This window comes from Polyodon spathula, chromosome 2, assembly GCF_017654505.1.
Source record: "Polyodon spathula isolate WHYD16114869_AA chromosome 2, ASM1765450v1, whole genome shotgun sequence".
In the NCBI taxonomy this organism is placed as follows: Eukaryota; Metazoa; Chordata; class Actinopteri; order Acipenseriformes; family Polyodontidae; genus Polyodon; species Polyodon spathula.
In genome coordinates, this window is record NC_054535.1 from 99,856,608 (window position 1) to 99,884,161 (window position 27,554).

At 38.0% G+C, this 27,554-nt stretch overlaps 1 protein-coding gene across 3 annotated transcripts in view; it reads left to right on the forward strand.

Annotated features, from left to right (window-relative positions):
• Nucleotides 1-27,554, forward strand: part of LOC121305193 (AP-3 complex subunit beta-1-like) — a 110,272-nt gene that overhangs the window by 71,216 nt on the left and 11,502 nt on the right. For all 3 annotated transcript variants that reach the window (XM_041236746.1, XM_041236753.1, XM_041236738.1), the window contains exons 23-26: nucleotides 10,972-11,203; nucleotides 11,584-11,668; nucleotides 15,753-15,850; nucleotides 25,995-26,133. In XM_041236746.1, coding sequence (XP_041092680.1) covers nucleotides 10,972-11,203; nucleotides 11,584-11,668; nucleotides 15,753-15,850; nucleotides 25,995-26,133 — 554 coding nt within the window. The remainder of the gene's footprint in view (nucleotides 1-10,971; nucleotides 11,204-11,583; nucleotides 11,669-15,752; nucleotides 15,851-25,994; nucleotides 26,134-27,554) is intronic.

The window sequence follows — 27,554 nt, forward strand, 5'->3', positions numbered from 1 at the left end:
CACACATCCACATCTTTACTTCATGCAATATGCATTGTCAGGAACTGACTTGGTATCCACCTTCATCTGTCTACAGCTATTTTTATGGACAGATTAAATCTTAAAAATTGAATATTGTATTTAAACAGCTGGACCAAGAAAAGGGTCCTATGAGTAAAAATAAATAACTAACTTCAGTCACACAGACCACACACAAGCTAATGCATAGATTGAAAAACATCTTACAAATTCTTTCCTGGAACAGCTGGTGCTAGAGTGGAGTTCTCAGGTGGGATGACTTCAAAAGGCTAGATGCCACAGACCGATAAACACAGGTTTATCCAATACACTGCTTGACTTGGATATTTAACAAGCAGATGTGGTTTCTTGTCTCGTCTTATGCAGTGAATATGAACTAGCTCGAGATATTCAAGAGAACAAATCGAAAAGCACAATTACATGTGTGGAAAGGTTGTGTTCATTGCTGTCAAATAATACAATGAACAGCATCTGATCTACCTTAATTCTGATGTTTGCCCCCTGAGGTCATTTGTTGACCTGCTCATTAACTGCACGAAATACAAAGAGGTCTGGGATTAAGCAGTATTACTCTTTTTTTGGGCAGAGATATTAAAAGCTGTCTGTTTAGGTCATTAGAAATTAGTGGTTCAGTCTAGTTGTGAGCAATTTCAGATTGTGTAAAGATACAGTAGCTGTTAACACCCATATTGATGCAGTATGATAGACAAGTATTAAATTAAGCATAAAAAACCCATACAGAATTCAGAACACATTATTTTATTCATTCCTGTCCTAAGCAGAAGTATTTGATTGCTCATGCTAAAATGTTTATCTTGGCATTGGAAAGTAAGCCTGAAATGGACATTTCCGGTGTTGTTTTTGTGTACCTTCTATCTCTTGCACCTTTTATATGATTGTGACGAAAGATGCCTGGTGCTGTTTATTTTGCATCACAATTATGAAAGCTTTGTGCATCTAGCTCATTTTTTAATTGTCTAGTATAGTTCATAATAACCTTGTAGTTTAATTTAATTTTAAGCTTTGTTCAAAACATTGTATAGTTATGGTGACTTTTAATCTGTCAGCAGGATTTTCAGGTCGTTTGACAAAAAGGATACAAGTGTTGTAGTGAGCACTGAAGGTGACTGGTGGTTTCATCAATCACACTAGCTTTCTTTAAGTTGATACATAATAGACCCCCTCAATCAACTTCCTTGTTCATTGTCACTTGTTCAGGAACAAAGAGGGTGAACAGGCTTGACTGGGAGTCAAGGTTATGAATTGGCTTCTCTGTTATTTACACATGGATGAAGGGGTAAGTCACTGTTAGAGAGGGGTCCTCGAGGGGTGTCCAGTTTGTCAATTGGTGATGATAAGCAGTTTGAAGTCATATTTAGACCTTGAGCAGTGACGGTGCCTGTCAACGTGTTAAATCTAGACAAGAAGTATTAGAGATTACAGCATCGTTTATTGACACAGACTAGTCTAACACATCCAAAAATGCTCAAATAAATGTTCACTTTGTTGTCTGTGAGGTCTTGCCACTTGACAGCTTAGTGGCTGTGTTTAAACCAGAGTGCACCAGAGCAGTACATGAACACAGGTGGGAAGAGTTTCTACAGTAAGTTAACTAAAAAATGTAATAATTCATTTGCATAGCAATATTACAAAATTGATATGATCGTACAGGAAAAAGCATACAGAATATTGCTTTCAGACGCTCTCCTTATCCTGCTTCCTGGATTTGTAACAATAAACTATGCTCCCCAAACAGTAATCTCAAAGAGCTTTGAACTCCCAATCCAGACCTTAAATCTCTAGGTGTAGGCTGCCTTTAGATCCCTTACAGTATGCATACATACGTAAAGTTTCAATTGATTATTCAACATTTCTTGCAGTTTGGTTTTGAGCCCTCCTAATACCTGTGGGAAGTTATAGCTTTAATTGCTGAAGGAGCACCTCCTGGTGGATGGAAGTAATTATTGCTTGGAGGATTAGAGCCAAAGGCTTGGGTTTTCCACTTTTCCCTTGTGAAGTTGTGTTGAGGATGTTCTAGTTTATTGCACATACAGTACAAATTGGAAATTAATGTAATCTAACAGTAAATTGAAAATATGAAATGGGTGTTATTACAGAGTGTGATTTATTGCTTTTTTTTCACCTCATGAAATGAAATATGATCATTATATTACAGTGGAAAATATAGCCCGCATAGGACCTCTCTGAAAATAAAACTTATCCCAGTTAAACATTGTGGAATAAAAATATGAAGGAAATGCACTATTGTGTTCTTTCAGCACATGTACTCGTTTATACAGTGGTCTCTGGCTAAGAGAACACCCCTCAGATAGCAATCCAAGTGTTCTCTTAGCCAAAATGTTCTGTAAGATGGAGTGTACAACCACCAGACACAATATGAATGAATAAATAAATGCATCTGTATTACTTGTCATGACGCACATGCATCAGCATATAAAATGAACAGAATAAGTAAAGGAAAAACAATAGGCAAGTGTATGTTAATAAACTATAAAAATAAAGTAACTGTCAAACTAAATTAATGCAACACCCCTACATCAGCTCTAGATTCATTAGGAGTGCATGTACAGGAGCAGTATTCAAGACACGCACACAGTTATTTAACAGAATAGTGAAGCAACTCACCAGAATGGAAAACACAATTTCCAACTTTTTGAAGCAAGAGAAACCGCAGGACGTTTTGGATTTTGTTTACGTGCCATTTTGAAGTGGTAAGGTGTACTCATGGAAATCGGAAAATACAAAATGAGGCAATATTACATGATGGCGGTTCTGGAACCATTGAGTAAACCAATCAGTGTGCCTCAAGACACTCGCGAGATGACAAGTCACATTTGAAAATAAACAGTTTAAATTTAAGTTTGATGATGAGGAGAATTATCGGGTTACAAAACCGTATTAGTTGTGAACGAATCGCTAGTGGTGCCAGAAAGGTGTTCTTTTAAGTAGGGATTTGGTCTGATACAAGCAAACCATAAAGTTAAGTCATGTCAGTCGGCCCTCAAAATGGTAGAAATCTCACAGTTGGCAAAGGGTTAAGCGAAGTTCCTGTTCCTTTAGGTGGAGCATTTACAATGGGAAAAATCTGTTTCACCGCAAGGGTGTTCTCTTAGGAGATGTTCCTATACGCGGAGGCTATTGTACCATGGTAGTATTAAATATTTGAAATGACTTTCAGATTCAAAAAGGAGCTGTGGATTACTGTAGATTTGTTCTCTCCTTTTCCTTGACTAGTCCACAGGTTTCACTTGAATTGGGGATATTAAATCAAAGATCAGTAGAAGTCTGTATAAACAGCACTCTGGTATAAGGTGTTATTATTCCTTTCAGGTGGGCTTGTCTGATGCAGAATTTCTTCTCCAACGGGAGGGACAGTGTGCTTCATTGGCTCAAAACTTATTTCCATGTTCGTTATCGGTTCATTAGTTCATTGATTTGGCTGTTCAATGAATTTCCTGATGTGCATAGAGAGAGAGAGAGAGATCAAGAAGGGTAGAGATGTATATATAGATATATATATATAGATATATATATATATAGAGAGAGAGAGAGAGAGAGAGAGAGAGAGAGAGAGAGAGAGAGAGAGAGAGAGATCGATCTATATACACTACCGGTCAAAAGTTTTAGAACACCCCCCATTTTTCCAGTTTTTATTGAAATTTAACCAGTTCAAGTCCAGTGAATAACCTGAAATGGTACAAAGGTAAGCAGTAAACTGTCAGAGGTTAAAACTAAAAGTTTAGGTTACCAAAAACTGAAAAATAATGTACATTTCAGAGTTATACAAAAAGGCCTTTTTCAGGGAACAAGTAATGGGTTAACAACTTACAGCTGTTCTGCAGCAATGGAAGTAAATTAAGCCTTGAAAGTTGATGCTAACAATTCCTACAGGTGTCCCAACTTTTGTTGATTACTTACAAACCCTCTGTCTGTATAAAAGCAGTGTTGGAACAGACTGTGTTACTACAACCTCTTAAGCATTATTTGGACTGTATTGTACTGCAGGAAGTAGTATATTGCTATCATAATGGCGAGAAAAAGGCAATTAACAAAGGCAGACAGACAGACCATTATAACCCTTAAAAGTGTAGGTCTTTCCTTTAGAGAAATTGCAAAGAAAGCCAAGGTGTCAGTGAATACAGTTTCCTACACCATCAAAAGGCACTTGGAAACTGGAGGAAACTCTGACAGGAAGAGGTCTGGCAGACCCAAAGCCACAACAGAATCAGAAGACAAGTTTCTGAGAGTCAACAGCTTGCGTGATAGGCGGCTTACAGGACAACAGCTTCAAGCACAGCTTAACACTGGTAAAAGTAAGCAAGTCTCAGTTTCAACTGTGAAGAGAAGACTTCGAGCTGCAGGTTTGACAGGTCGAGTGGCAGTAATAAAGCCATAGCTAAGATGGCAAAATAAGAAAAAGAGGCTTGCCTGGGCTGTGAAGCACAGCCAGTGGACTACTGAAGACTGGAAGAAGGTCTTATGGACCGATGAATCAAAATTTGAAATCTTTGGTTCATCACGCAGGGTTTTTGTACGCCGTCGAGTAGGCGAAAGGATGGTTCCTCGGTGTGTGACACCAACTGTCAAACATGGAGGAGGAAGCGTGATGGTCTGGGGCTCTTTTGCTGGATCCAGAGTCTGCAACTTGCACAGAGTGAGTGGCACCCTGAACCAAAACGGCTACCACAGCATTTTGCAGTGCCATGCAATTCCCTCTGGTATATGCCTAGTTGGTCAGGGGTTAATCCTACAGCAAGATAATGACCCAAAACATACCTCCAGGCTATGTCTGAACTACCTTAGAAAAAAAGAACAAGACGGTAGGCTTCAAATCATGGAATGGCCAGCACGGTCTCCAGACTTAAACCACATCGAGCTGGTTTGGGATGAACTGGACAGAAGGGTGAAAGCAAAGCAACCTACAAGTGCAACACATTTGTGGGAATTTCTGCAACAGTGTTGGGAAGAACTTTCCGAACAATATTTGATTTCCATTGTAGAAAGAATGCCACGAGTGTGTTCGGCTGTTATATCTGTAAAAGATGGCTACTTTGAGTCAAAAATGTAGATTAAATTTTGTTAAACAAAACGATTCCATGATTTCTTTTTTTATCTCCAATTGTTTATTTGTTCTATGCTTATTTTTCAGAGTACATTGAGACATTAAACTGCGTAAATTTCAATAAAAACAGGAAAAATGGAGGTGTTCTAAAACTTTTGACCGGTAGTGTATATATAGATATAGACATATAGATCTATATATAGATTTATAGATATATAGAATCAACTTTCAAGGCTTAATTTACTTCCATTGCTGCAGAACAGCTGTAAGTTGTTAACCCATTACTTGTTCCCTGAAAAAGGCCTTTTTGAATAACTCTGAAATGTACATTATTTTTTAATTTTTAGGCAACCTAAACTTTTTTTTTTTTAACCTCTGGCAGTTTACCGCTTACCTTTGTACCATTTCAGGTTATTCACTGGACTTGAACTGCTTAAATTTCAATAAAAACTGGAAAAATGGGGGTGTTCTGAAACTTTTGACCGGTAGTGTGTGTGTGTGTGTATACAGTACTGTGCAAAAGTTTTAGGCAGGGGTGAAAAAATGCTGTGAAGTAAGAATGCTTTCAAAAATAGACATGTTAATAGTTTATTTTTATCAATTAACTAAATGCAAACTGAGTGAACAGAAATAAAATCTACATCAAGTCACTATTTGATGTGACCACCCTTTGCCTTCAAAACAGCATCAATTCTTCTAGGTACACTTGCACACAGTTTTTGAAGGAACTCGGCAGGTAGGTTGGCCCAAACATCTTGGAGAACTAACCACAGTTCTTCTGTGGATTTAGGCAGCCTCAGTTGCTTCTCTCTCTTCATGTAATCCCAGACAGACTCGATGATGTTGAGATCAGGGCTCTGTGGGGGCCATACCATCACTTCCAGGACTCCTTGTTCTTGTTTACGCTGAAGATAGTTCTTAATGACTTTCGCTGTATGTTTGGGGTTGTTGTCATGCTGCAGAGTAAATTTGGGGCCAATCAGATGCCTCCCTGATGGTATTGCATGATGAATAAGTATCTGCCTGTACTTCTCAGCATTGAGGAGACCATTAATTCTGACCAAATCCCCAACTCCATTTGCAGAAATGCAGCCCCAAACTTGCAAGGACCCTCCGCCATGCTTCACTGTTGCCTGCAGACACTCATTCGTGTACCGCTCTCCAGCCCTTTGGCGAACAAACTGCTTTCTGCTACAGCCAAATATTCAAATTTTGACTCATCAGTCCAGAGCACCTGCTGCCATTTTTCTGCACCCCAGTTCCTGTGTTTTCTTGCATAGTTGAGTCGCTTGGCCTTGTTTCCACGTCGGAGGTGTGGCTTTTTGGCCGCAGGTCTTCCATGAAGGCCACTTCTGACCAGACTTCTCCGGACAGTAGATGGGTGTACCAGGGTCCCACTGTTTTTTGCCAATTCTGAGCTGATGGCATTGCTGGACATCTTCCAATTGCGAAGGGAAGTAAGCACGATGTGTCTTTCATCTGCTGCAGTAAGTTTCCTTGGCCAGCCACTGCATCTATGGTCCTCAACGTTGCCTGTTTCTTTGTGCTTCTTCAAAAGAGTTGGACAGCACATCTGGAAACCCCTGTCTGCCTTGAAATTTCTGCCTGGGAGAGACCTTGCTGATGCAGTATAACTACCTTGTGTCTTGTTGCTGTGCTCAGTCTTGCCATGGTGTATGACTTTTGACAGTAAACTGTCTTCAGCAACCTCACCTTGTTAGCTCAGTTTGGCTGTTCCTCACCCAGTTTTATTCCTCCTACACATCTGTTTCTGTTTCAGTTAATGATTGTGTTTCAACCTACGTATTGAATTGATGATCATTGGCACCTGTTTGGTATAGTTGTTTAATCATACACCTGACTATATGCCTACAAAATCCCTGACTTTGTGCAAGTATACCTAGAAGAATTGATGCTGTTTTGAAGGTGAAGGGTGGTTACACCAAATATGGATTTGATGTAGATTTTTCTTCTGTTCACTCACTTTGCATTTAGTTAATTGATAAATATAAACTATTAAATGTCTATTTTTGAAAGCATTCTTATTTTACAGCATTTTTTCACACCTGCCTAAAACTTTTGCACAGTACTCTGTGTGTGTGTGTGTATATATATATATATATAGAATTATGCGTGTGTGTATGAGAGAGAGATAGAGATATCTAGAGTTGATGGATTCAGTGAAAGCATCTGCTAGTGCAAGGAGAGCTGCTGTTGCCTCTATCAGGTTGTTCTCTGGCTTGGCCTGTTCAGTGCTGGAGTTTACCTTCACATGATAGCCCTCCCTTATCCATGAAGACCACCATTCCTTAGATAAAGGGTCATTCAGCCTCTGTGTATTTAACAGAGTGTCACTTTTTGCTGTCAGGTGTGCGAAGCGTGTGTTTTTTGCTGTGAAGTTTAGTCATGTTTATTAGAGACAGGGCTCTGAGATGCCTGGATTCATTGCACAGAACTCTGTAAACAATCCATTCAGTCCAAATGATTTTCTGTCACTGGCTTTTAGGCCGACTCAAAGGCAGGGCTTATAAGATGAAAGACCAGCTTATTAACCTTTTCAGTGCCAAGGGCACGCGATTCCTGTCGCCACAGGGCCTTGATACACAGGCATGCAGCATTGCTTTGGATAATCAGCCTTTTTACTGGCTGTTTTTCTTTCCATACTGTGTAAAACATGATGGGATGAATTCAAGCAGGGATCATATAAAGTTAGGGATTCATTGGCAATTGCAAAACAGACAATTTTTCTGTCTGTTTTGCACAGGTAGCACAGGTAGCACAATGGATTTTATATGTAGTTTACATTTTATATATTTTTTAACCCTCAGCAGTTTGATATATTTTATGGTATTATACATCCATCTTCCCCACTTACCTACAATGCTAATGAGTTACATTTTAAAATCTCAGAATATAAAACTTTTTTAAGCAGCACTGACAGCGTCTTATTTAATCCTCATCTAGAAATGTTACTTAAATATATAAGATACAAACTAACTATAGTAGTAGCAGCTCTGTAATGCAGTCTTGTATGTTAGTTTGTCACGGCTGTAGTTACTGAGCAACATTCTAAAATACATGTCTGTTTGTACTTTTTTTGGACTGGCTAATTAACACCTGTCTCGGAGAAATCCATAAAGACCTCTTTTTTTGTTTTTCACTTTACAGCAAAAGCCCAGCACCCATGACAAGCTGTCTCTAAAACAATGCGCAGGTACTAGTTTGCATCCTATAAATCTCAGCAGGGTTTATAACATGGTCCATTATCAGCTAACTGCACAGAATATTTGTCATTTAGCATTCTTGAGTTATTTTTTAGTGAAGTGTTTAAAAAATCTGATGCTTTTCTTCTTTCTCTAATTCCACGCTGTCTGTCTGTTATTCAGGAGATGGCAGCTCTTAAAATAAAATATATAATAAAAATGTGATAAAATATGTGTCTCTTAAACTGCGAGCATCAGGAGTCTCAGCGATTTTCCACTGGAAATGATCTTTGTCTGCGGGAACTGTCCAGATATTTATGCATAAATGTAATTAATATGCAAAGCAGGTGCTTGTGTCATCCTGTTAAAAAAAGAAACAAAGTAAGCTCTTTTATTTCTTGAAAATATACATTTTTACATTCCGTGTCTTAATATTTGTGTGTGTGAGCTTGCAGCATAGAACACTTGTTGTATAATACATAGTCTTGTTTGCATATTTGTTTCTTTGAAAACTTGTGAACAACTTGTTGGATGGATTTGACAAGGTGGATACGCCTTCATAGTGGTGTGATAATGAAATGTGCACAATTGCAACAGTTATAACAGAGTGTTCCTCCAAAGCTCAGAAAACCTAGGCAAGCAGACGTGCTGTAATTGGACATGTTGCTCACACTTTCTTCTATTTAGCCATCATTTTCAAAATTCACAAAACTAGTAATAAAATACCATAAATATTGCCTTTTAATGATTTTTTTGACATAATTCCAGACATGCATATAAGCACATTTTTTACAACTGTTTCTTCCATTTGCTTCTACAAGGAACGTCTAGGTCATCCAGCTGCTAGATCAATGTGTTCTTGATTGGCAGTCTGAACAGGAAGGTTCTCCATTTCTAAAAGTACTGAAAAGCGAAACACAGTGCATGAAGACTTCTATTTTGAAATTAGAGTGTATTTTAGTACTTCTATATAGGTGGTACATTTGAGTGATTTAAGTGTTTATAGGTACGAATAGAATTACTACAATATTTTAAGGATGATTTGTGTGAACTGTAGACCTATCTTGAATATTCTAGTGTGCAAAATTAATTTTATAAGATGTTTTGAATTGGAAGATAACTCTGTGTGGAAACATAATAGATGCAAACTGTATAGCACGAAATTCGTTGGTGAGGAATGAATGGGACTGAGAGCTCTTTTCAGTGGCTGGATAGAAGTACAAGCAGCTGGCACACTCCTCTCCTCTTTTTTGCCTCTGTGTGTATTTCCTTTGTGTGACGAGGGTGATTTTGTATATGTTCTTTGGTTGCTTGTCCTTAAAGACACTTAGATGAAAATATGCAAAATTGTGCCAGAGCTGTGCTGCAGATTTACTGAGAAGAGTGCAGATTATCTGGGAGAGCTGAGCCTGAGGAACCAGACCTCTCATTCATGTTAAATAGGATTTCAAAACCTGGCCATGGGGTCTTGCTGATATTTAGCATAAAGGATCATTTACTGAACATCTGGGGTTCAATTGGGATCAATTTTGCATTAAACGGTAGTTAAACATTAATTTATATGTAATGTGTTTTTTTTAATAGATATTTGCTGTGCTACCCACTGGATGTATATTAAAATTGTATAATACATCTTAAAGGGAACGTAAACCGAAGCTTTTTTATGCAGTATATTAAAGGGTCAACGCCATTGTACCATTGAGACAAAGAAGGATGTGTGTGTGTGTAAATATCTGTTTAGGTTTTTGATGGCATGGCAACCATTTTTGGTTGTTTTAAATTGAATCTGATGTAAGCTTGTGAACAGGCTGGCTGCAGGGGTGATGTCAGGCCAGGAAATGAAACCAAAACACACAGCAACTGCAGGCAAAACTGAGACGCTGCGGCACTCAGTGCTTTATTAACACACAGAAAATAAAAGGTTGAATTAAACAGAACATGGCTCTTTGGGCCAGAATAAATAGACAAACAAAATGAATAGACACTGTCTCCCGTTCTTTCACCCTGAACACACAACCCCAAGTGAGTGAAACGTGCACCTATAGATACAGTTGTGCCAGGATTCAATTGCAAATTAATTATTCACTTGAATCCCAGCACGTGAACTAATTTGTGCATTCCCTGTGCTCACATACTAATACACATTGTATCTGTATGTGAAGTGATTGTGCAATCCCTGTGCCTAAATACATATTAGAAATATAACACACCAAACAACATATAACACAAAATACACACAGGGGCGAGACACACTGCCACAAACCAGTTACAGTTACATATAACACAGAATTCACACAGGGGTGAGACTCACCTCCACAAACCTACTACAGTAACATATAACACAGAATTCACACAGGGGCGAGAAACACCTCCACAAACCTACTACAGTAACATATAACACACAATACACACAGGGGCGAGACACACCTCCACCAACCTACTACAGTAACTACTCAAGTTCAATACCTTGGACACTTTTGGAACCTGCAGATCTCCCTCTGTTAAGACCAGCTCTCTATGAATTGTACTGCAGAATAGAGGAATACCACATTATATGTATCATGTGCTCAAGTCTTCCATTCCTGCTGCATGTGAAATAGACAGAATGCTGATTGTTTTCTCAATGCCCTATCCAATGAAAAACATGTGAACTTTCTTCACTTCCAGGTCACCAGTCCAGTATACGTGCCTGCGAAATCTCATGAGCTTCTCCATCGAATGAGTGGCAAAGGGCTAGCAGCCCAGTATCACTTCCCACGACAGCCTTGCATTTACAGCTCCGACATGGTCTCTGTGCAGGTCACACTGACCAACAGTGGAGACCAGACAGTGGAAGACATTCACATCGGGGAGAAGAAACTTCCCTCTGGCCTCCAGATTCACGACTTCAACAGTATAGGTAGGGAGTGCAAGTATGCTTGGGGATTTCAGGCATGAACAATTTTCTTTATGCACAGTTCATGACTGTAGAAGCAAATCTGTGTCTCCTTGTGCGTCATGTTTGGGTGTTGTGTTTATTTCAAACCAGGATTGTTCCTAGCAGCACACAATGTGTGAAAGTTCATCTCACTGTCAGTTTTTTATTGCCCTTTAACTTTTAACTGACTGCAAACCCTAAACTGATAGAGAGCAATGCTTGATTTCTTGAACCAAAACAATATACAGCAACTTATTATTATTATTGTTGTTGTTGTTGTTGTTATTTCTTTTGTTATTATTATTATTTATATTATATTATTTATTATTATATATTATATTTAATGAAACCTTTGCCCGCAGAATCTCTGGAGCCAGGGGCATCAATCACAGTGTCAATGGGCATCGACTTCAATGATTCTACCCAGGCTGCCAACTTCCAACTTTGGTAAGGTTCTGATACTGTATACTGAATTCCAGACACTAGCTAGTTTTGTTTTGGAAAGAGAGCAGTGATATTGGACTGATCCTTGGGAAAACAGTCTCCATTCTGTGCTTGGCAGTGTTCAGAGTTGTTCTCCTTTGTATTATTTTCTTCAGAAGATACTACATGACAATGTCTTTTTTCTTATCCTTCCAAGAAACTGGAAATGTGATTTGAAGTTCATTGGTAGTAATGCTGCATAACCCATTGATTTTATGCAGATTATCACCTTTATGTTTTGGGAGGTCTGCTGCATTAGTGTTGTATATAAAAAACAATTACATTCTCCCACATTTCCTAGTAATTGTTTATTATTTTACTATCATACAAACAACAGAGATCAATATTATAGAATGCCAGGCTATGAATAATGTCACCATAATAGATTTGCCTGAGACATTAAAGGTACGTTATTTTTAATGATTTGGACAATGTGAGCCCAATGACACAGCTCACCAAATGAGCATTAAGGATAGATTAGGACCATATTCTATTTGTCTTTTGTGAAATGGAGGAGGGGACTTTTAATGTATTTAATCCATCAGTTTGCAGATTGGTAGCAGTGTACTTCTACTACTAATAATAATAATCATAATACATTTAAAAAAACACAGGGATACCTGTTATAAATCGTTTCACACATCTTATTTTGGGTGCAAAATATACTATTTAAGTAATTATTTACTTTTTTTTAAACTGAGCACTTGCAGTAAGCGACAAGCCAAATCAATGCACGTTTTATTTCAGTAAATGTCAGCCTGCAAACACTAACATCAGTGTTGCAAGGAAACAGAGCAATGTCTGCATTAGCACAACCTCCAAAATGCAATCAGATAGTCAAGATTAATAAAAAAAAAAAAAGAACCAGAGCAGGAGCTGTCTACACTTCAATTATTAATCATTACATTTAATGTGTTAAACCATCTAACAAGAGCTTTAGTTATACTGCTTTAACTGATTTCAGCAGATTAATCCAGTCAGCCTTTTTGTCCTTTCAATTTACATTACTAGTGTGTGTGTGTTGTAGTTACTAATTTGTGTGTTTTTATTGTATTGTAATATTTTGGGAGACAACTTAAGGACAGTTTGAACATTGCAGTAGTGGAGATTGGCAAACTTAAAAAATAAATAAGTAAGTCACTGCTTTTACAGAGTATGTCAAATTATAAACATAATGGTCAAAGCTTGTTTCTGATTGGCGATGAAGCAATCTGTGAATGGAGTTGCGGTATTCAGTAATTATTCAGTTTCTAATAGCCATAACCCCCATCTGAAGAGTCCCCTTCCAATAGATAATGTGCTTATTGTCACTGTGAATGACTATCTTGTGCCATTGCCTCACACAGAGTAGGTATGAGGCACTAGAAAAGGACAGCTTTGTCTGGAATGCAGGTAATTTACCACAAAAATGTGTGTTTTTGACATAAGATTTAAAAAATAAATTCATAATTTGATTTATAAATTACTTAAATTACTTGTGCCTGTTTTTGGAATAAGTGAACTATGTTGGACAAAATTGTTTAATTGGGAATCCTTTTCTCTTAGGTATTGTATTAAGATATGCAGCCGATGTAAAAGTGTGTAACCTTGAATCGGAGAACAAATGAAAAGAATAAGATAAACTGTCAAAGCCATGTGGATCTCTGCACTGCTATAAGGTTAAATTAAGATCTGGATTGTTATGCTCTAGACCTTTTATATATATATATATATATATATATATATATATATATATATATATATATATATATATATATATTATATTCATATAGGGTTATATAGCTATATCCATAGGCCCTTTTGTTTGTTGCCCAAAGATAGAACACAGAACGGGTCATCATTTTCTTTCTTGTTGCTCTTCCCAGACAAGCACTTCGTCTTGCATCAAATACAATTGATCCTGTAGCAGTGTAATCACAATTACTCACCTTCTTAATTGCCTGCCTGAAATCAGAAAATGGAAACCGATCGGCAGCGTGGAGATCAATAGTGTTATAGAAAGCCGGTGGGGGCAGGGGAGATAGGAGTAATGGTTGGATCAATCAGCCTGAAATGCCAATCATTGAGTGTGTTTTGCATGACAATCATTGTCTGTGTGCAGTCTCAGAGCCCCAGAGAGCGATCCATAGCTCTCCCAGTAAACTGCACAAGTCTACTATCACCTTATCAGCTCTTCAGGAATTCTGTCTTAGCGGGGAGTTAAGAAACGGAACGTTTTCACGCTCTGCCTGCTATCAGTCTTTAAAGAGAAAAGGCTAACTTGGTGACACATTTATCCTCAATACAAAATGAAATTTTTGTGAAACTGTTAATGTTACAAAATGTAAGAGAGACTTAACCTGACGCTTAATTTAGGACCCTTTTGTCTGTTTTTTGTATTCGTTTAATTAAAAAAAAAAAAAAAAAAAAAAACTTCTGAATCAAAATCCAGTTTGAGTCGGTTATAGTGAACCTAGTTAGACACACCTGAGCATGTTGCCTATATATGTCAAGTGGATCAAAATACTGTGTACTGTTTATATGTATATCAAAATGAAAAGGAATTGTTTTGATGATTTGAGATGTGTGCTATTTTTAAGATTTCAGTGCAGATTGGTATGTTGATTTCAGTATTTAACCACCTTACTAGTGACGCTGTCTGTCCTGGGTATTGCAGTTTTTTATGGTGCTCTGTTGCAATAGCGCTACAAGAAAGTGGGAGCTTTTTTTGTATTAACTGGTGAAAGAAGGGGTATTAACTGGGTGTTTTGTTCAACTTTACCATCTGAAAGTAGAATCCCTTGCATGCAGATGATCAACCTGGGTCCTGTGTGGAATTTCAGTCTAGTGTCAGGAGTTTCTAATCAAGGTCGTGCCACAATCTGCCAGCATACTAGCTGGTTAATAACTCGTCTTGGTGGCCAGATGTAAAATTGGTGTCCCTGATGGTTTTGCATGGTTGGCAGGCTTATGACACAGGTTCATTTTGAAAGGGGGGAGGGAAAGTAATTAATTTTATTTCCAGCTTATTTAAGTACAAGAAAGCCTGCCAAGCAGCAACATCTATTTTCCAGGTGTTTCCGCGGCAGCAGTAGCAATGGCATTCTGGTTATACCTTGTGGCTAGATCAGTCCGTTGTGTGCGGTGTCTGTTTAAACAGAGGAAGCATGCAGGCGTCTGTGTTTAGAAAGACCACCCTAGGGACCTGAACAATTACACCCTGTTTCCATTTGAGGAACCACAGGAGGTGCCTTATTTCTTGCCACATTAAATCCTTGCAAGTCTGTTTCTATCACAGTTACATGGATTACTAACAGCAAAGGATTGAGATGATCTCTTTAGAATGTAAGCTTCCATGCAGTTGGTGGTCCATTAAGCTGATTGAACACAAAGCCATTTTCAGGAATAGTGGCTTGAAACCTGGTTCCAAGAGACCGAGAGACCTAGTTTGAGGCAACTTTTCTTATCAAGCCCTAAGTGGCTTGGAACCTAGTATTCTGAAACCAAGCTCCATGCCACAAAGTGAGTTAGTGTGCAGTCAGCTTTCATTTTAAGAAACAATTTGACATCGCAGTGAAAGGATCACGAAGAGATGATGGCTACGGTATCTTTAAAGGTGAGAATGAAGGATAAATGTGAGACACATTTTTTTAATGAATTAAATAAATAAAAACAAAATTCTCCAAAGTGAGGGGAAATGTATATATATATATATATATATATATATATATATATATATATATGTGTATATATGTATATATATATATATATATATATATATATATGTGTATAGATATATATATATATAATATATATATATATATATATATCTATAATATATATATATATATATATATCATATATATATATATATATATGTATATATATATATATATATACATATATATATATATATATATATATATATATATATATATAGATATAAAATATTTATATATGTGTATACTATGGTGTTGCTAAAAAATTTTGTATGTTATGGTGGTGTTGCTGTCAGCCAGTGTGTTCATATGGGTTTCAGTATGTAAAAATACTTCCTAATCTCTTTCAGCACGAAAAGTGACCAATTCAACGTCAGTATTCAGCCAGCCGTGGGAGAATTGCTTCTACCAGTCACCATGTCTGAGCAGGACTTCAGGACACAGCAAGGTGAGCACATGTATGGAACTGGAACTTTCCCCATAGATGGCTATGGTAGAAGTACCACTTATCACTACAAGTGGTTCAGCCCATCCAATTTTAGATCATTCGGGTTACATTGGATCCACCCATAGAAACACCCATAGAAACAGACATAGAAACATATGAAATAGTAAAAGAGGCGACCCGGTGTCGTGATGTCGGCTACTCGCTTTTTGAATAAGCCGGGTCGACCTGGGTAACAGAAGCAAGTCCAGGGCTCATGGTGTGTCTCAATCAACAAAAATATGGCTAAACAGAAATGTTCCTTGCAGAAATGAAACCCTCTCGCAGGTGTGGCTGTTTGTTATTTTGTCCGCTTACAAACAACGATCATGCATTTTGTTTCGCTCGACCCAGGCCAAAGCATGTCGACCCACATCCTGAGGTGGGATTGTGACCCAGGTAACTAGAAGCCCTGTTTAGACCTGGGTAGGAGCGCCAGTGTGAAAGGGGCTTGAGATGCCTAAAAGGAAACCGTTTATATAAGTTACCCATTGCCTTTGCCTGTTTTTTGCAATTGGGCTATGATGGCGAGAGTAAAGGAGTAATAGAAAGGCTGAGAGTGTGTAATAACACTGTGTATGCAGGGCAATTCTGATGGACCATGGAGATTTAGAAAGAAAAACAAGTGCAAAGCTTGAGGGTTGTTTTTTTTTTGTTTTGTTTTTTAAATTTTTTATATACTGAGCATCAAATGAAACATATCACTTATATTTGGATAAAATTCACTAGATGTGATCAAAAAAATGACAAACTCTGTATTAGAGCAGGTGCAGTGACTTTTTATTGTGCTGATTAACAATTGACATCACACAGTTGCTGCAAAATGATCTGTTGCTCTTGGGCAGGTGCTGTGACTCTTGGTCACCCAGTTTGTGGCCCAAACTTTTTTTTATTCAAAGCTGTAGTGGTTAAAGTAAACACAGTTATATGAGGAGGAGGTTAAATGTCAGCAAAGCTTGCAAAGAAAATGTACAAAATGAAATTTACTGGTTGCGTAAGTATTCAGCTCTTTAAGTCAGTACTTGGTAGTAGCACCTTTTGCAGCAATTACTGCTATGAGTCTTTTTGGATTGGTCTCTACTAGCTTTGCACTGTAAGATAGTGAAATTTTTGCCCATTTTGCACGGGAAAATTGCTCGGGGGGGGTGGGGTGGCCTACCACAGTTCTGATAAGATTGTTGGGGATCGTCAATGGACTGCAATCTTCAAGTCTCGCCATAAATTTTTGATTGGATTCAAGTTGGGACTTTGACTGGGCCACTCAAAAACATTAATTCTGTTCTCGTTCAACCACTCCAGTGTGGCTTTGTTTTTGTGCTTCAGGTCTTTGTCCTGCTGAAATGTGAATTTCCTCCCCAGTTTCAGAGCCTTGGCTGACTCAAACATGTTTTCCTCAAGGATTCGCCTGCACTTTGCACCATCCATTCTCCCCTCTATCCTGACAAGCTTCCCAGTCCCTACTGAAGAGAAGCATCTCCATAACATGATACTGCCACCACCTTGCTTGACAGTTGGGATGGTGTTGACTGGGTGATGTGCAGTGTTGGGCTTGCACCAGACATAATGCTTGGAATTTAGACAGAAAAGGTACATTTTTGTCTAGTCTGACCACAAAACCTTTTCCCACATCTCTGCAGTATCATCTACATGCTTTTTCGCAAACTCCATACATGCTTTAAGATGAGGCTTTTTGAGTAATGGCTTCTTTCTTGCCACCCATCCATACAGGCCAGCTTTGTGTAGGGACAGGCTTGTTGTTGATGTGTGAACACTGACTCCCATCTCAGACACAGAACTCTGCAGATCTCTCAAGGTCATTGTTGGCTTCAGAGTGACATCCCAAACTAGTTTCCTGCTTGCCCGGCTGCTCAGTTTGGGAGGGCGACCTGGTCTGGCTAGTATCTGGGTGGTATGATGCATCTTCCACTTCTTAATGATGGACTTCACTGTGCTGAGACGGATAATCAGCGCCTTTTGAAATTTTCTTGTACCCTTCTCCTGCTGTATGCCTCTCTACCACTTTATCCCTGACTTGTTTCAATCGCTCCTTGGTCTTCATGATTGCTATATACATACATACATACATACAAACATACAGTCTAACTTCATTATAACACACCCCCTGGGACCTGGAGAAATGTTTGTTATATCAGATTGTTCACTATAATAGGGTTTGGCAATTTGCTGTATCAGAATAATGAAGAAACACCTAAATTGAGTTGAACATCTTTATCTACATCTACATTTAAACTGTATGTTTTAAAAGAAAACGGTGAGAAATTTAAAAAATAAAAAGTACACGTACATGCAGAATACAGTAATGAGATGCCCTTTCTCTTGTAAAACATGCCCAGTGTAGATTGCGTCATATTTTTTTGTGCTTTTCTCAATCCACGCTGTTTCAATCTTGTTACCTCCGCCTGTTGCCTTGGTTGCAGTTTATGTGAAGATGGCAATGGTTGCATACGTCACACATGATTCACACTACAATAGGTTATCTATGAATCAGCCTTATCTTCGAATTAGCCAACCAAGGTCTTTGTTTTCACTGAGAGAATAACACATTCACACCGGAGAAAGTTCAGTGTCAGTCACTACCGAGATCGTTTTATCCGGGTAGATTTTGTAAAAGTGATCGTTCAAATAGGGCTAATTTCCATTGTAAAAAAAGGGGGTTCGTTATAAGAAGTTCGTTATAGTGAAGATAGACTGTGTGTGTGTGTCTATAGATCTATATATATATAGATGTAACTTAAAAGAAGGATGGTAAGTAGAGTCAAGAAAATGCACAGTCCTTTTCTTCAGTCAGTTGTTGGGTTTATTGAAATATGCAGGGAGTCTGGTCCCAGGTACAGGACAAACAGATTACTCGTCTTTACAATTTTTGCATGACATTAAATACCCTACCCTAGATGGTCCACCTCCTCTTTCTCTGACACTTAACCAATAGCAAAGGTACAACACATTAAGTCTATACATCTGTTTTTTGTCATCTTCCTTGTTCCTAGTTCTCTGTATTGCTTGAAACCCTTTGAGTCCAGTGGCATCACCTCTTATTCTCCCCGAGAACCTTTGGGTCCAACGGCAGTCCCTGGGAGTCTTTTAGCCCCTTTATGCTTTGCATTCCAAAAGTCTTAGAGCTTGGCCCCTTCTGGTCCACAGCATTGTTATCTTGTTAGCTTGCAGTCAATGCTGGGCTCTATCAATTGTTAGCAGTACATGCAATTTGAACCAAACAGTGTGCTTTCTGCAATATTAGTCTCTTTTCAGAAAAGAACACCAGTATAGCTCTGCGAGTCCACATGCGTAGCAAACTGCTGATAAATTCTTGATCCATGTTTTCCAACATTTTAATTTTATGTATATATATATATATATATATATATATATATATATATATATATATATATATATATATATATATATATATAATATATATATATACACACACACACACACAGCTCTGGAAAAAATTAAGAGACCACTACAAAATTATCAGTTTCTCTGGTTTTACTATTTATAGGTATGTGCTTGGGTAAAATGAACATTTTTGTTTTATTCTATAAACTGCTGACAACATTTCTCCCAAATTCCAAATAAAAATATTGTCATTTAGAGCATTTATTTGCAGAAAATGACAACTGGTCAAAATAACAAAAAAGATGCAGTGTTGTCAGACCTCGAATAATGCAAAGAAAATAAGTTCATATTCATTTTTAAACAACACAATACTAATGTTTTAACTTAGGAAGAGTTCAGAAATCAGTATTTGATGGAATAACCCTGATTTTCAAGCACAGCTTTCATGTGTCTTGGCATGCTCTCCACCAGTCTTTCACATTGATGTTGGGTGACTTTATGCCACTCCTGGTGCAAAAATTCAAGCAGCCTGGCTTTGTTTGATGGCTAGTGACCAGCCATCTTCCTCTTGATCACATTCCAGAGGTTTTCAATGGGGTTCAGGTCTGGAGATTGGGCTGGCCATGACAGGGTCTTGATCTGGTGGTCCTCCATCCACACCTTGATTGACCTGGCTGTGTGGCATTGAGCACTGTCCTGCTGGAAAAACCAATCCTCAGAGTTGGGGAACATTGTCAGAGCAGAAGGAAGCAAGTTTTCTTCCAGGACAACCTTGTACTTTGCTTGATTCATGCCAAAGCTGCCCAATTCCAGCCTTGATGAAGCACCCCCAGATCATCACCGATCCTCCACCACATTTCACAGTGGGTGCGAGACACTGTGGCTTGTAGGCCTCTCCGGGTCTCCGTCTAACCATTAGACGACCAGGTGTTGGGCAAAGCTGAAAATTGGACTCATCTGGGGGTGCTTCAGCAAGGCTGGAGTCGGGCAGATTTGTCTTTGTGAAGGACGCATGAATCAAGCCAAGTACAAGGTTGTCCTGGAAGAAAACTTGCTTCCTTCTGCACTGACAATGTTCCCCAACTCTCAGGATTGGTTTTTCCAGCAGGACAGTGCTCCGTGCCACACAGCCAGGTCAATCAAGGTGTGGATGGAGGACCACCAGATCAAGACCCTGTCATGGCCAGCCCAATCTCCAGACCTGAACCCCATTGAAAACCTCTGGAATGTGATCAAGAGGAAGATGGATGGTCACTAGCCATCAAACAAAGCCGAGCTGCTTGAATTTTTGCGCCAGGAGTGGCATAAAGTCACCCAACATCAATGTGAAAGACTGGTGGAGAGCATGCCAAGACGCATGAAGGCTGTGCTTGAAAATCAGGGTTATTCCATCAAATACTGATTTCTGAACTCTTCCTAAGTTAAAACATTAGTATTGTGTTATTTAAAAATGAATCTGAACTTTGTCGCATTATTCGAGGTCTGACAACACTGCATCTTTTTTGTTATTTTGACCAGTTGTCGTTTTCTGCAAATAAATGCTCTAAATGACAATATTTTTATTTGGAATTTGGGAGAAATGTTGTCAGCAGTTTATAGAATAAAACAAAAATGTTCATTTTACCCAAACACATACCTATAAATAGTAAAACCAGAGAAACTGATAATTCTGTAGTGGTCTCTAAATTTTTTCGTGTGTGTGTAAAAATAATTCCCATCAGAGCCCATGGTATTGTACCATTGAACACTGGCTGTCATTGATATTTTTATAATTTTTTTGTAATGATGTTCACCCTTTAAGCTTTTTAAGTGTATTTCTTACAGCAGAGAGAACAATACTGGCTTCTGAGCAGATTCAGTACTATCAGTGTGAGTAACGTACTAGAGCACTAAATAGAAGAATGCATTTCGGCAAAATGTTTCCAGTGAAGCGGCTTCAATATATATCATATAATTGCTGAAGTAAATGGGGATATTTATGGTACATGCTTGGTTGTGTAAATAGAAGTAGCAGCAATAGAAACAGGCCAATACGTGGATAGGGTTGCAGCATAAAATCCAAATGAGATGTACACAGTTCAGGAGAAATGAAAGGTAACAATTGACATTCATGTCAACAGACCTTCTTGAGGAAATGCCTGTGTAGACGGGGGGAACAAAATAATTACTTTCCACATCTATAACCCGTGGAAAACCTATTAGCCTAAACGTGATTGACCACATGGAGAGAAAAAAAAAAAAAAACTGCTCAAGGCAGTGAGATATCATCTGTGGAAGATTGACGTGTCCCACCAACCTGTTTAAAGCTGCCTAAATTACTGCAGGATTTGCAGTTTTTTCCCTATAAATCATAAAAAAATAAACAACACGCAAAATAAAAAAGTAGTCCTGTGTATTTATTTATGTATGTGTGTATGTATGTTTGTTTTTGTGTGTGTGTGTATTTGTATTTTCATATTTACTTTTTTCTGACCGTTTTTAATGTATTAACTGTTTATTACCTTGACTGTCAGGTAGATTGTTTATCTTTAAGTGAGCAGTGATAAATATGTTGAGTTCTCATGGGTTAACTTTTTTCAATTTCAATCCTTGACTGCTTCTACGTTGTACACCGTTATTGCCGATTCTTACTTCTCTTCCTGAAACTGCTGTCTCACTACTTGGCAACAACTCTGCAAACTTCAAATGAGTGAACTGCCTCTGCTATGCTGCCTCCTGTCTTAATTTAAGTTGATGGAGGCTGTAGATGCACCAAGAAACAGATCAAATTATTAGCATTTTATTTTCTTTTTCCCCTGCATGTTTTCATCGCGCTTTGATGTTTTGGTCAAGTTTTGTTTGCTTTGCTGGGACTCGACCACTTTCCTGACTGGTCATACAGAACCGTGAGCACAGAGGAGAAGCACTCTGCATGGATTGCTAGGAGCCTCGACGGACTTGTTGCCAAAATTCCTTTTTCTTCTGCCATTTTCCCTCTATGGTTGTTGATTATTTGTCTGAATAAGTGTGGCAGCTGTGTATTTTGTTTAATAGAGCAGAAAGGCTACTCAGAATAAAGCTATTTGAACATGTGTTTATATGAAATATTTATAAATATAGGCAGGTCTCCTGGCGCCTCGGCAGTGCCTTTCCCTGTCTTCCTGAATTCGCATTTTGACACTGGACTTGTGACTAGCAAATATGCCACATGCTCTTCTCAGTCCCTTTGCAGCCACCATTTCTATTTCCAGGAGAAGCTTTATATATGCAGAGCTCCTAAAGTGACATCTTACCTCTGAAGTGGACCCAAGCAAATCTGATCAAAATTCCCACTGGATATGATGGAAATGCTGGGGTCTGTTAAAGCAAAAAAATAATACAAAGTTTGCTTGACTGCATGTGGCATTACGTGTTCCCTGCTCCTCTATCCTGGCCATGCTGCTGTTTTTGTAGGTTTAAATATAGGAAGGTAAATGCTATTTGAAAGAATTTATATATATATATATATATATATATATATATATATATATATATCTAATATATTATATGATATATATCACAGGTTTCTGAGGGTTTTTTTGTGTATGGCCAGATATTTTAAAATGTTTTTTGTCTTCATATTCATGGTTATTGCAAATAACTTTTTCAATTCACTGATGGATTTGGAACTGTTTTTTTTTTCATTTCAGTTCTCTGTACTTATCATTGAACACATTAGAATTGTTGGCTGCTAAAACGCCAGTCTAATTATTAAATCAGAACTATTGCACAGGAAAGCTATTGATATGATTCATGTAACACTAATGTGGAGTATAAATTGTAGTTCCAATGCAACCTTTAGTTTAAGTAAATAAGGGGTAAAAAAAATCAACCAATTTCTAATTTGTTTACATGCGCCTGCGAGGAAGGATGCTTTAGACTCCTGTTTAATTTTGCAGTGTTATAATGTAGTTTTTAATGTGCAGGCTTGTATACTGTAAACTTTCCCCGAGTAACCCTTTTCCTGTGACTGGGAAAACATTCCCGTTTTCTGTGCCGCAGACTTCCTCAAGCAATCACATTTGATGCTCCTTAATCACGGCACATTTTATCTTTTGCAGGTTCTTTTCCAGCTCAGCAATCGAGACAATACATTTGCTTACCATGCTGCTCTGCTAAGTGTTCTTCTGCATGTAAATTAATCTTGATTCAGTTTACACTGTCATGCTGAGTGGTACAAATTGCCTATAGCAATAAAACAGCACGAGTAAAAAGGCAGATTGAGCGCGCGCCTCACTTGATAGGATGTTACTTTGCTTTATGCCAATACATTAGCTGAAGATAATGAATCTTCTGTTCTGAAAAGCATGGTAAAGTTGATTTTTAATTTTACTTCAATGGAGCAGTACCTTGTCTTTTTAAAGTACAAGTTAGACAAACCATTAATGACAACAGCGTTAAGGTTAAATATGAAGCAATGCATTCACTTATCTGAGTGCCATCCATTTTTCCATTTACAGGAGCTTGACAAAAGTACTGGCTTTGTGCAACATTTCCTTTAATTGCATTCTGGGGAAAACAGGCTTTTAACACAAACATAGTTACATTCATTTATTCAGCGCTTGCTTTTCAATAGAGCTTAATGGAGAAGGTTTAAATCCTAAGTGAGCACACACATCTCTTACCAGTATTATGTCAACCCCATTGCTGTGGTTAAAAGCAGTTTGAGTGCCTGTGCAATTTTTGAGGCCCATGCACCTTCGTTTGTACTTGCTCAACCCGTTACAGAATGTACCTTTTCACTAGTTGATAGAATTAGGGACTACTTCTTTTCAAATCCATTTCAAGCCCACAGTAACTTGAAATGGAATTAGTTAGATGTTTGTGTATGGAACAAAAGTATGCTTTGTGTACTTACGCATTAATGTAAACATAAGTAAGTATATATAATATATATATATATATATATATATATATATATATATATATATATATATATATATATATATATATATATATATATATATATATATATATATATATATATAGATAGATAGAAGATATATATACACACACACACACACACACACACACAGTACTGTGCAAAACCTTTAGGCAGGTGTGAAAAAATGCTGTAAAGTAAGAATGCTTTCAAAAATAGAAACATGATCATTAACTGAAACAGAAACAGCTGTGTAGGAGGAATAAAACTGGGTGAGGAACAGCCAAACTCAAAGTCCAAGCTCTTTTGTAGAAGCACAAAGAAACGGGCAATGTTGAGGACCGTAGACGCAGTGGTCGGCCAAGGAAACTTACTGCAGCAGATGAAAGACACATCATGCTGACTTCCCTTGCGATCGGAAGATGAACAGCAATGCCATCAGCTCAGAATTGGCAGAAAACAGTGGGACCCTGGTACACCCATCTACTGTCCGGAGAAGTCTGGTCAGAAGTGGCCTTCATGGAAGACTTGCAGCCAAAAAGCCATACCTCCGACGTGGAAACAAGGGCAAGCGACTCAACTATGCACGAAAACACAGGAACTGGGGTGCAGAAAAATAGCAGCAGGTGCTCTGGACTGGTGAGTCAAAATTTGAAATATTTGATTGTAGCAGAAGGCAGTTTGTTCGCCGAAGGGCTGGAGAGCGGTACACGAACAGTGAAGCATGGTGGAGGTTCCTTGCAAGTTTGGGGCTGCATTTCTGCAAATGGAGTTGGGGATTTGGTCAGAATTAATGGTCTCCTCAATGCTGAGAAGTACAGGCAGATACTCATCCATCATGCAGTACCATCAGGGAGGCATCTGATTGGCCCCAAATATATTCTGCAGCATGACAACGACCCCAGACATACAGCGAAAGTCATTAAGAACTATCTTCAGCGTAAAGAAGAACAAGGAGTCCTGGAATTGATGGTATGGCCCCCATAGAGCCCTGATCTCAACATCATCGAGTCTGTCTGGGATTACATGAAGAGAGAGAAGCAACTGAGGCTGCCTAAATCCACAGAAGAATAGTGGTTAGTTCTCCAAGAATTGATGCTGTTTTGAAGGAAAAGGGTGGTCACACCAAATATGGATTTGATGCAGATTTTTCTTCTTTTCACTCACTTTGCATTTTGTTAATTGATAAATATAATCTATTAACATGTCTATTTTTGAAAGCATTCTTACTTTATAGCATTTCTTCACACCTGCCTAAAACTTTTGTACAGTACTGTGTGTGTGTGATATGTGTATATATATATATGTATATATATATATATATGTATGTGTTTCCTTCTAGTCGTTAATTAAACTATTAGATCATTGGAAAGTGTTTGATTTACTGCTCATTAGACAGATGTGTTTACTTGCCTGTATTTACTATGATTCTTCTAATAGAATCAGTGGAAAAATTAGTAGGCAGTTTTGCCACTGATTTCTGAAATCTGCATTGGAATAATATTTCATGCAGTTCATATCAAAAATAGGAAATGTGCAATATATGAAAGCATAAGGTCCTCCTTTTTGAAGATTTTTATTTTCCTACTGTTAATGGCTGTTTACCATAAGATGAATGCTTATTATGTTGCTTTCCACTTTTGCTAATATTTAAAACTCATTTTTTGTATTTGATTGGGTCAGTTCCCTGACTTCTGTGCACCCATCCTTTAGAATATAGGATGTTTTCAAGTATGTATCATAAGAAAGCTAGTGGAAGAGAGTGGGGTGTCCTGTTTTGTGTCTATTTTACCAATTTACATTGGAATATATTTACTAGTTTAAAAAGTATAATGGTTTCATTCACAGGAAAGCTTACAGGAATGAATGAGAGTGCTGCTACCATCAGTGTTAATCAAGAAAACTCCTCAAGCAGAGCCATCGTGCACAAGGTGGTGACTGCAGCTAACCTGGGGGTGGTACCTTCTGCTGAAGATCGCATCCACAGGTAAAACCCATTGCAATTGAAACTTTCATTGTAATGCATCTGTGAAGAGAATAATGGGTTCCCTACAAGGTTTGCACCGGTCAGTATTTGCCTCCATCATTTGGAAAAGGAGAAAACCATGCAACTCATGTCCCTCAGAATACTTGAACATTCAACTTACTCCTTCTAACTAAACTATATTTTTAATTGATAAACATTAAGTAGGCAAAACAACAAAACTGGTGCAAAAAAATGCCAGTCCAGGTATGTCTAAATGGTAATATTGCTATAATGTATGGTAATGTCAAATCAATGGTATTCATAAAGCAGCAGTAGCTAGTGTAATTCAATTAGTGTTTTAATTGTATTACCATAAGAATAAAAATGGTACCATATGGTAGCAGATCTAACAAGAACTTTTACAATATATCTTAATTATGTTTAGTATGAAGTACAAATAAAGGGCCAATTTGTTTTATTGAATACAAGTTAGGTGGAAGGGTGATTCTGATTTCAGAGTTTTTTAACTTGGTTAACTGGTTGCTTTTTGTGGAGATGAACCTGCGATTTGCAGTCATGTTCGTTTAATAAGAGGTGGAAACCCCATGCTCGGGTGGAAGGGAAAGCTAGGGCACTGGGGTCCGATCCCCTGCTCCATGCATGGGATCTGTAAGAAGGCTGTCTGAACACATTAAGAGCCCCTCGTTCATGTAGAACAGCTCCCTGCAGAGCTCTGTCTTACACTGGCGTATTATAGATGCCATGGTTAATGCAAAACTGTTTTTATTTTTAGTTTTTTCTTATTGCAACCTGTTGAAATTGAAAAGCATTGCAATCTAGAAGTAGGTTCAAGATACATTTTTTGCTCACATTTTCACCTTTTTTTTTTATCCAAGTAACTTGATTTTCAAAACAAGAAATAAGCCGCTCTGTGTGGTAATTAGGTGTCTCCTATGTCCGTGCAAGTACAGTGCTTCTTCTTTTTATATAAGCTGTTTTATGTCTTATAGCAGGAATGAAAGTGCCAGGGAAATGTCATTATTGGGTAAACGGAGCTGTGACTGTACGCCTTATGTTAAGGGATCACAGTAGTTTCTTGCCAATTTTGAATCAAGTTTATTTTTTAAATTCTTCCACTTACATAAAAAGTGATGACAAATTGCAAGCGAGTGATACATACCACTTAAACCGAAAAGGACAGTACATTGTGTTTGCACTGCACACTGTGTTGTGAAATGTTTCATCTACAACACAGAATGGGTACCTCGGACCACTTTAGAATGACAGTAATCCCATGATTTGATTATGTACAAATGCATATGAAGCAACCTTGGAAAAATGTAATAGCTAAAGCAAGGACACATAGAAAGTATGTACAAATCAATGGGAAGCCATAGCAGAGCAGGGGAGGGACCGGAGTTCAAAATCTCATATTTCATCTT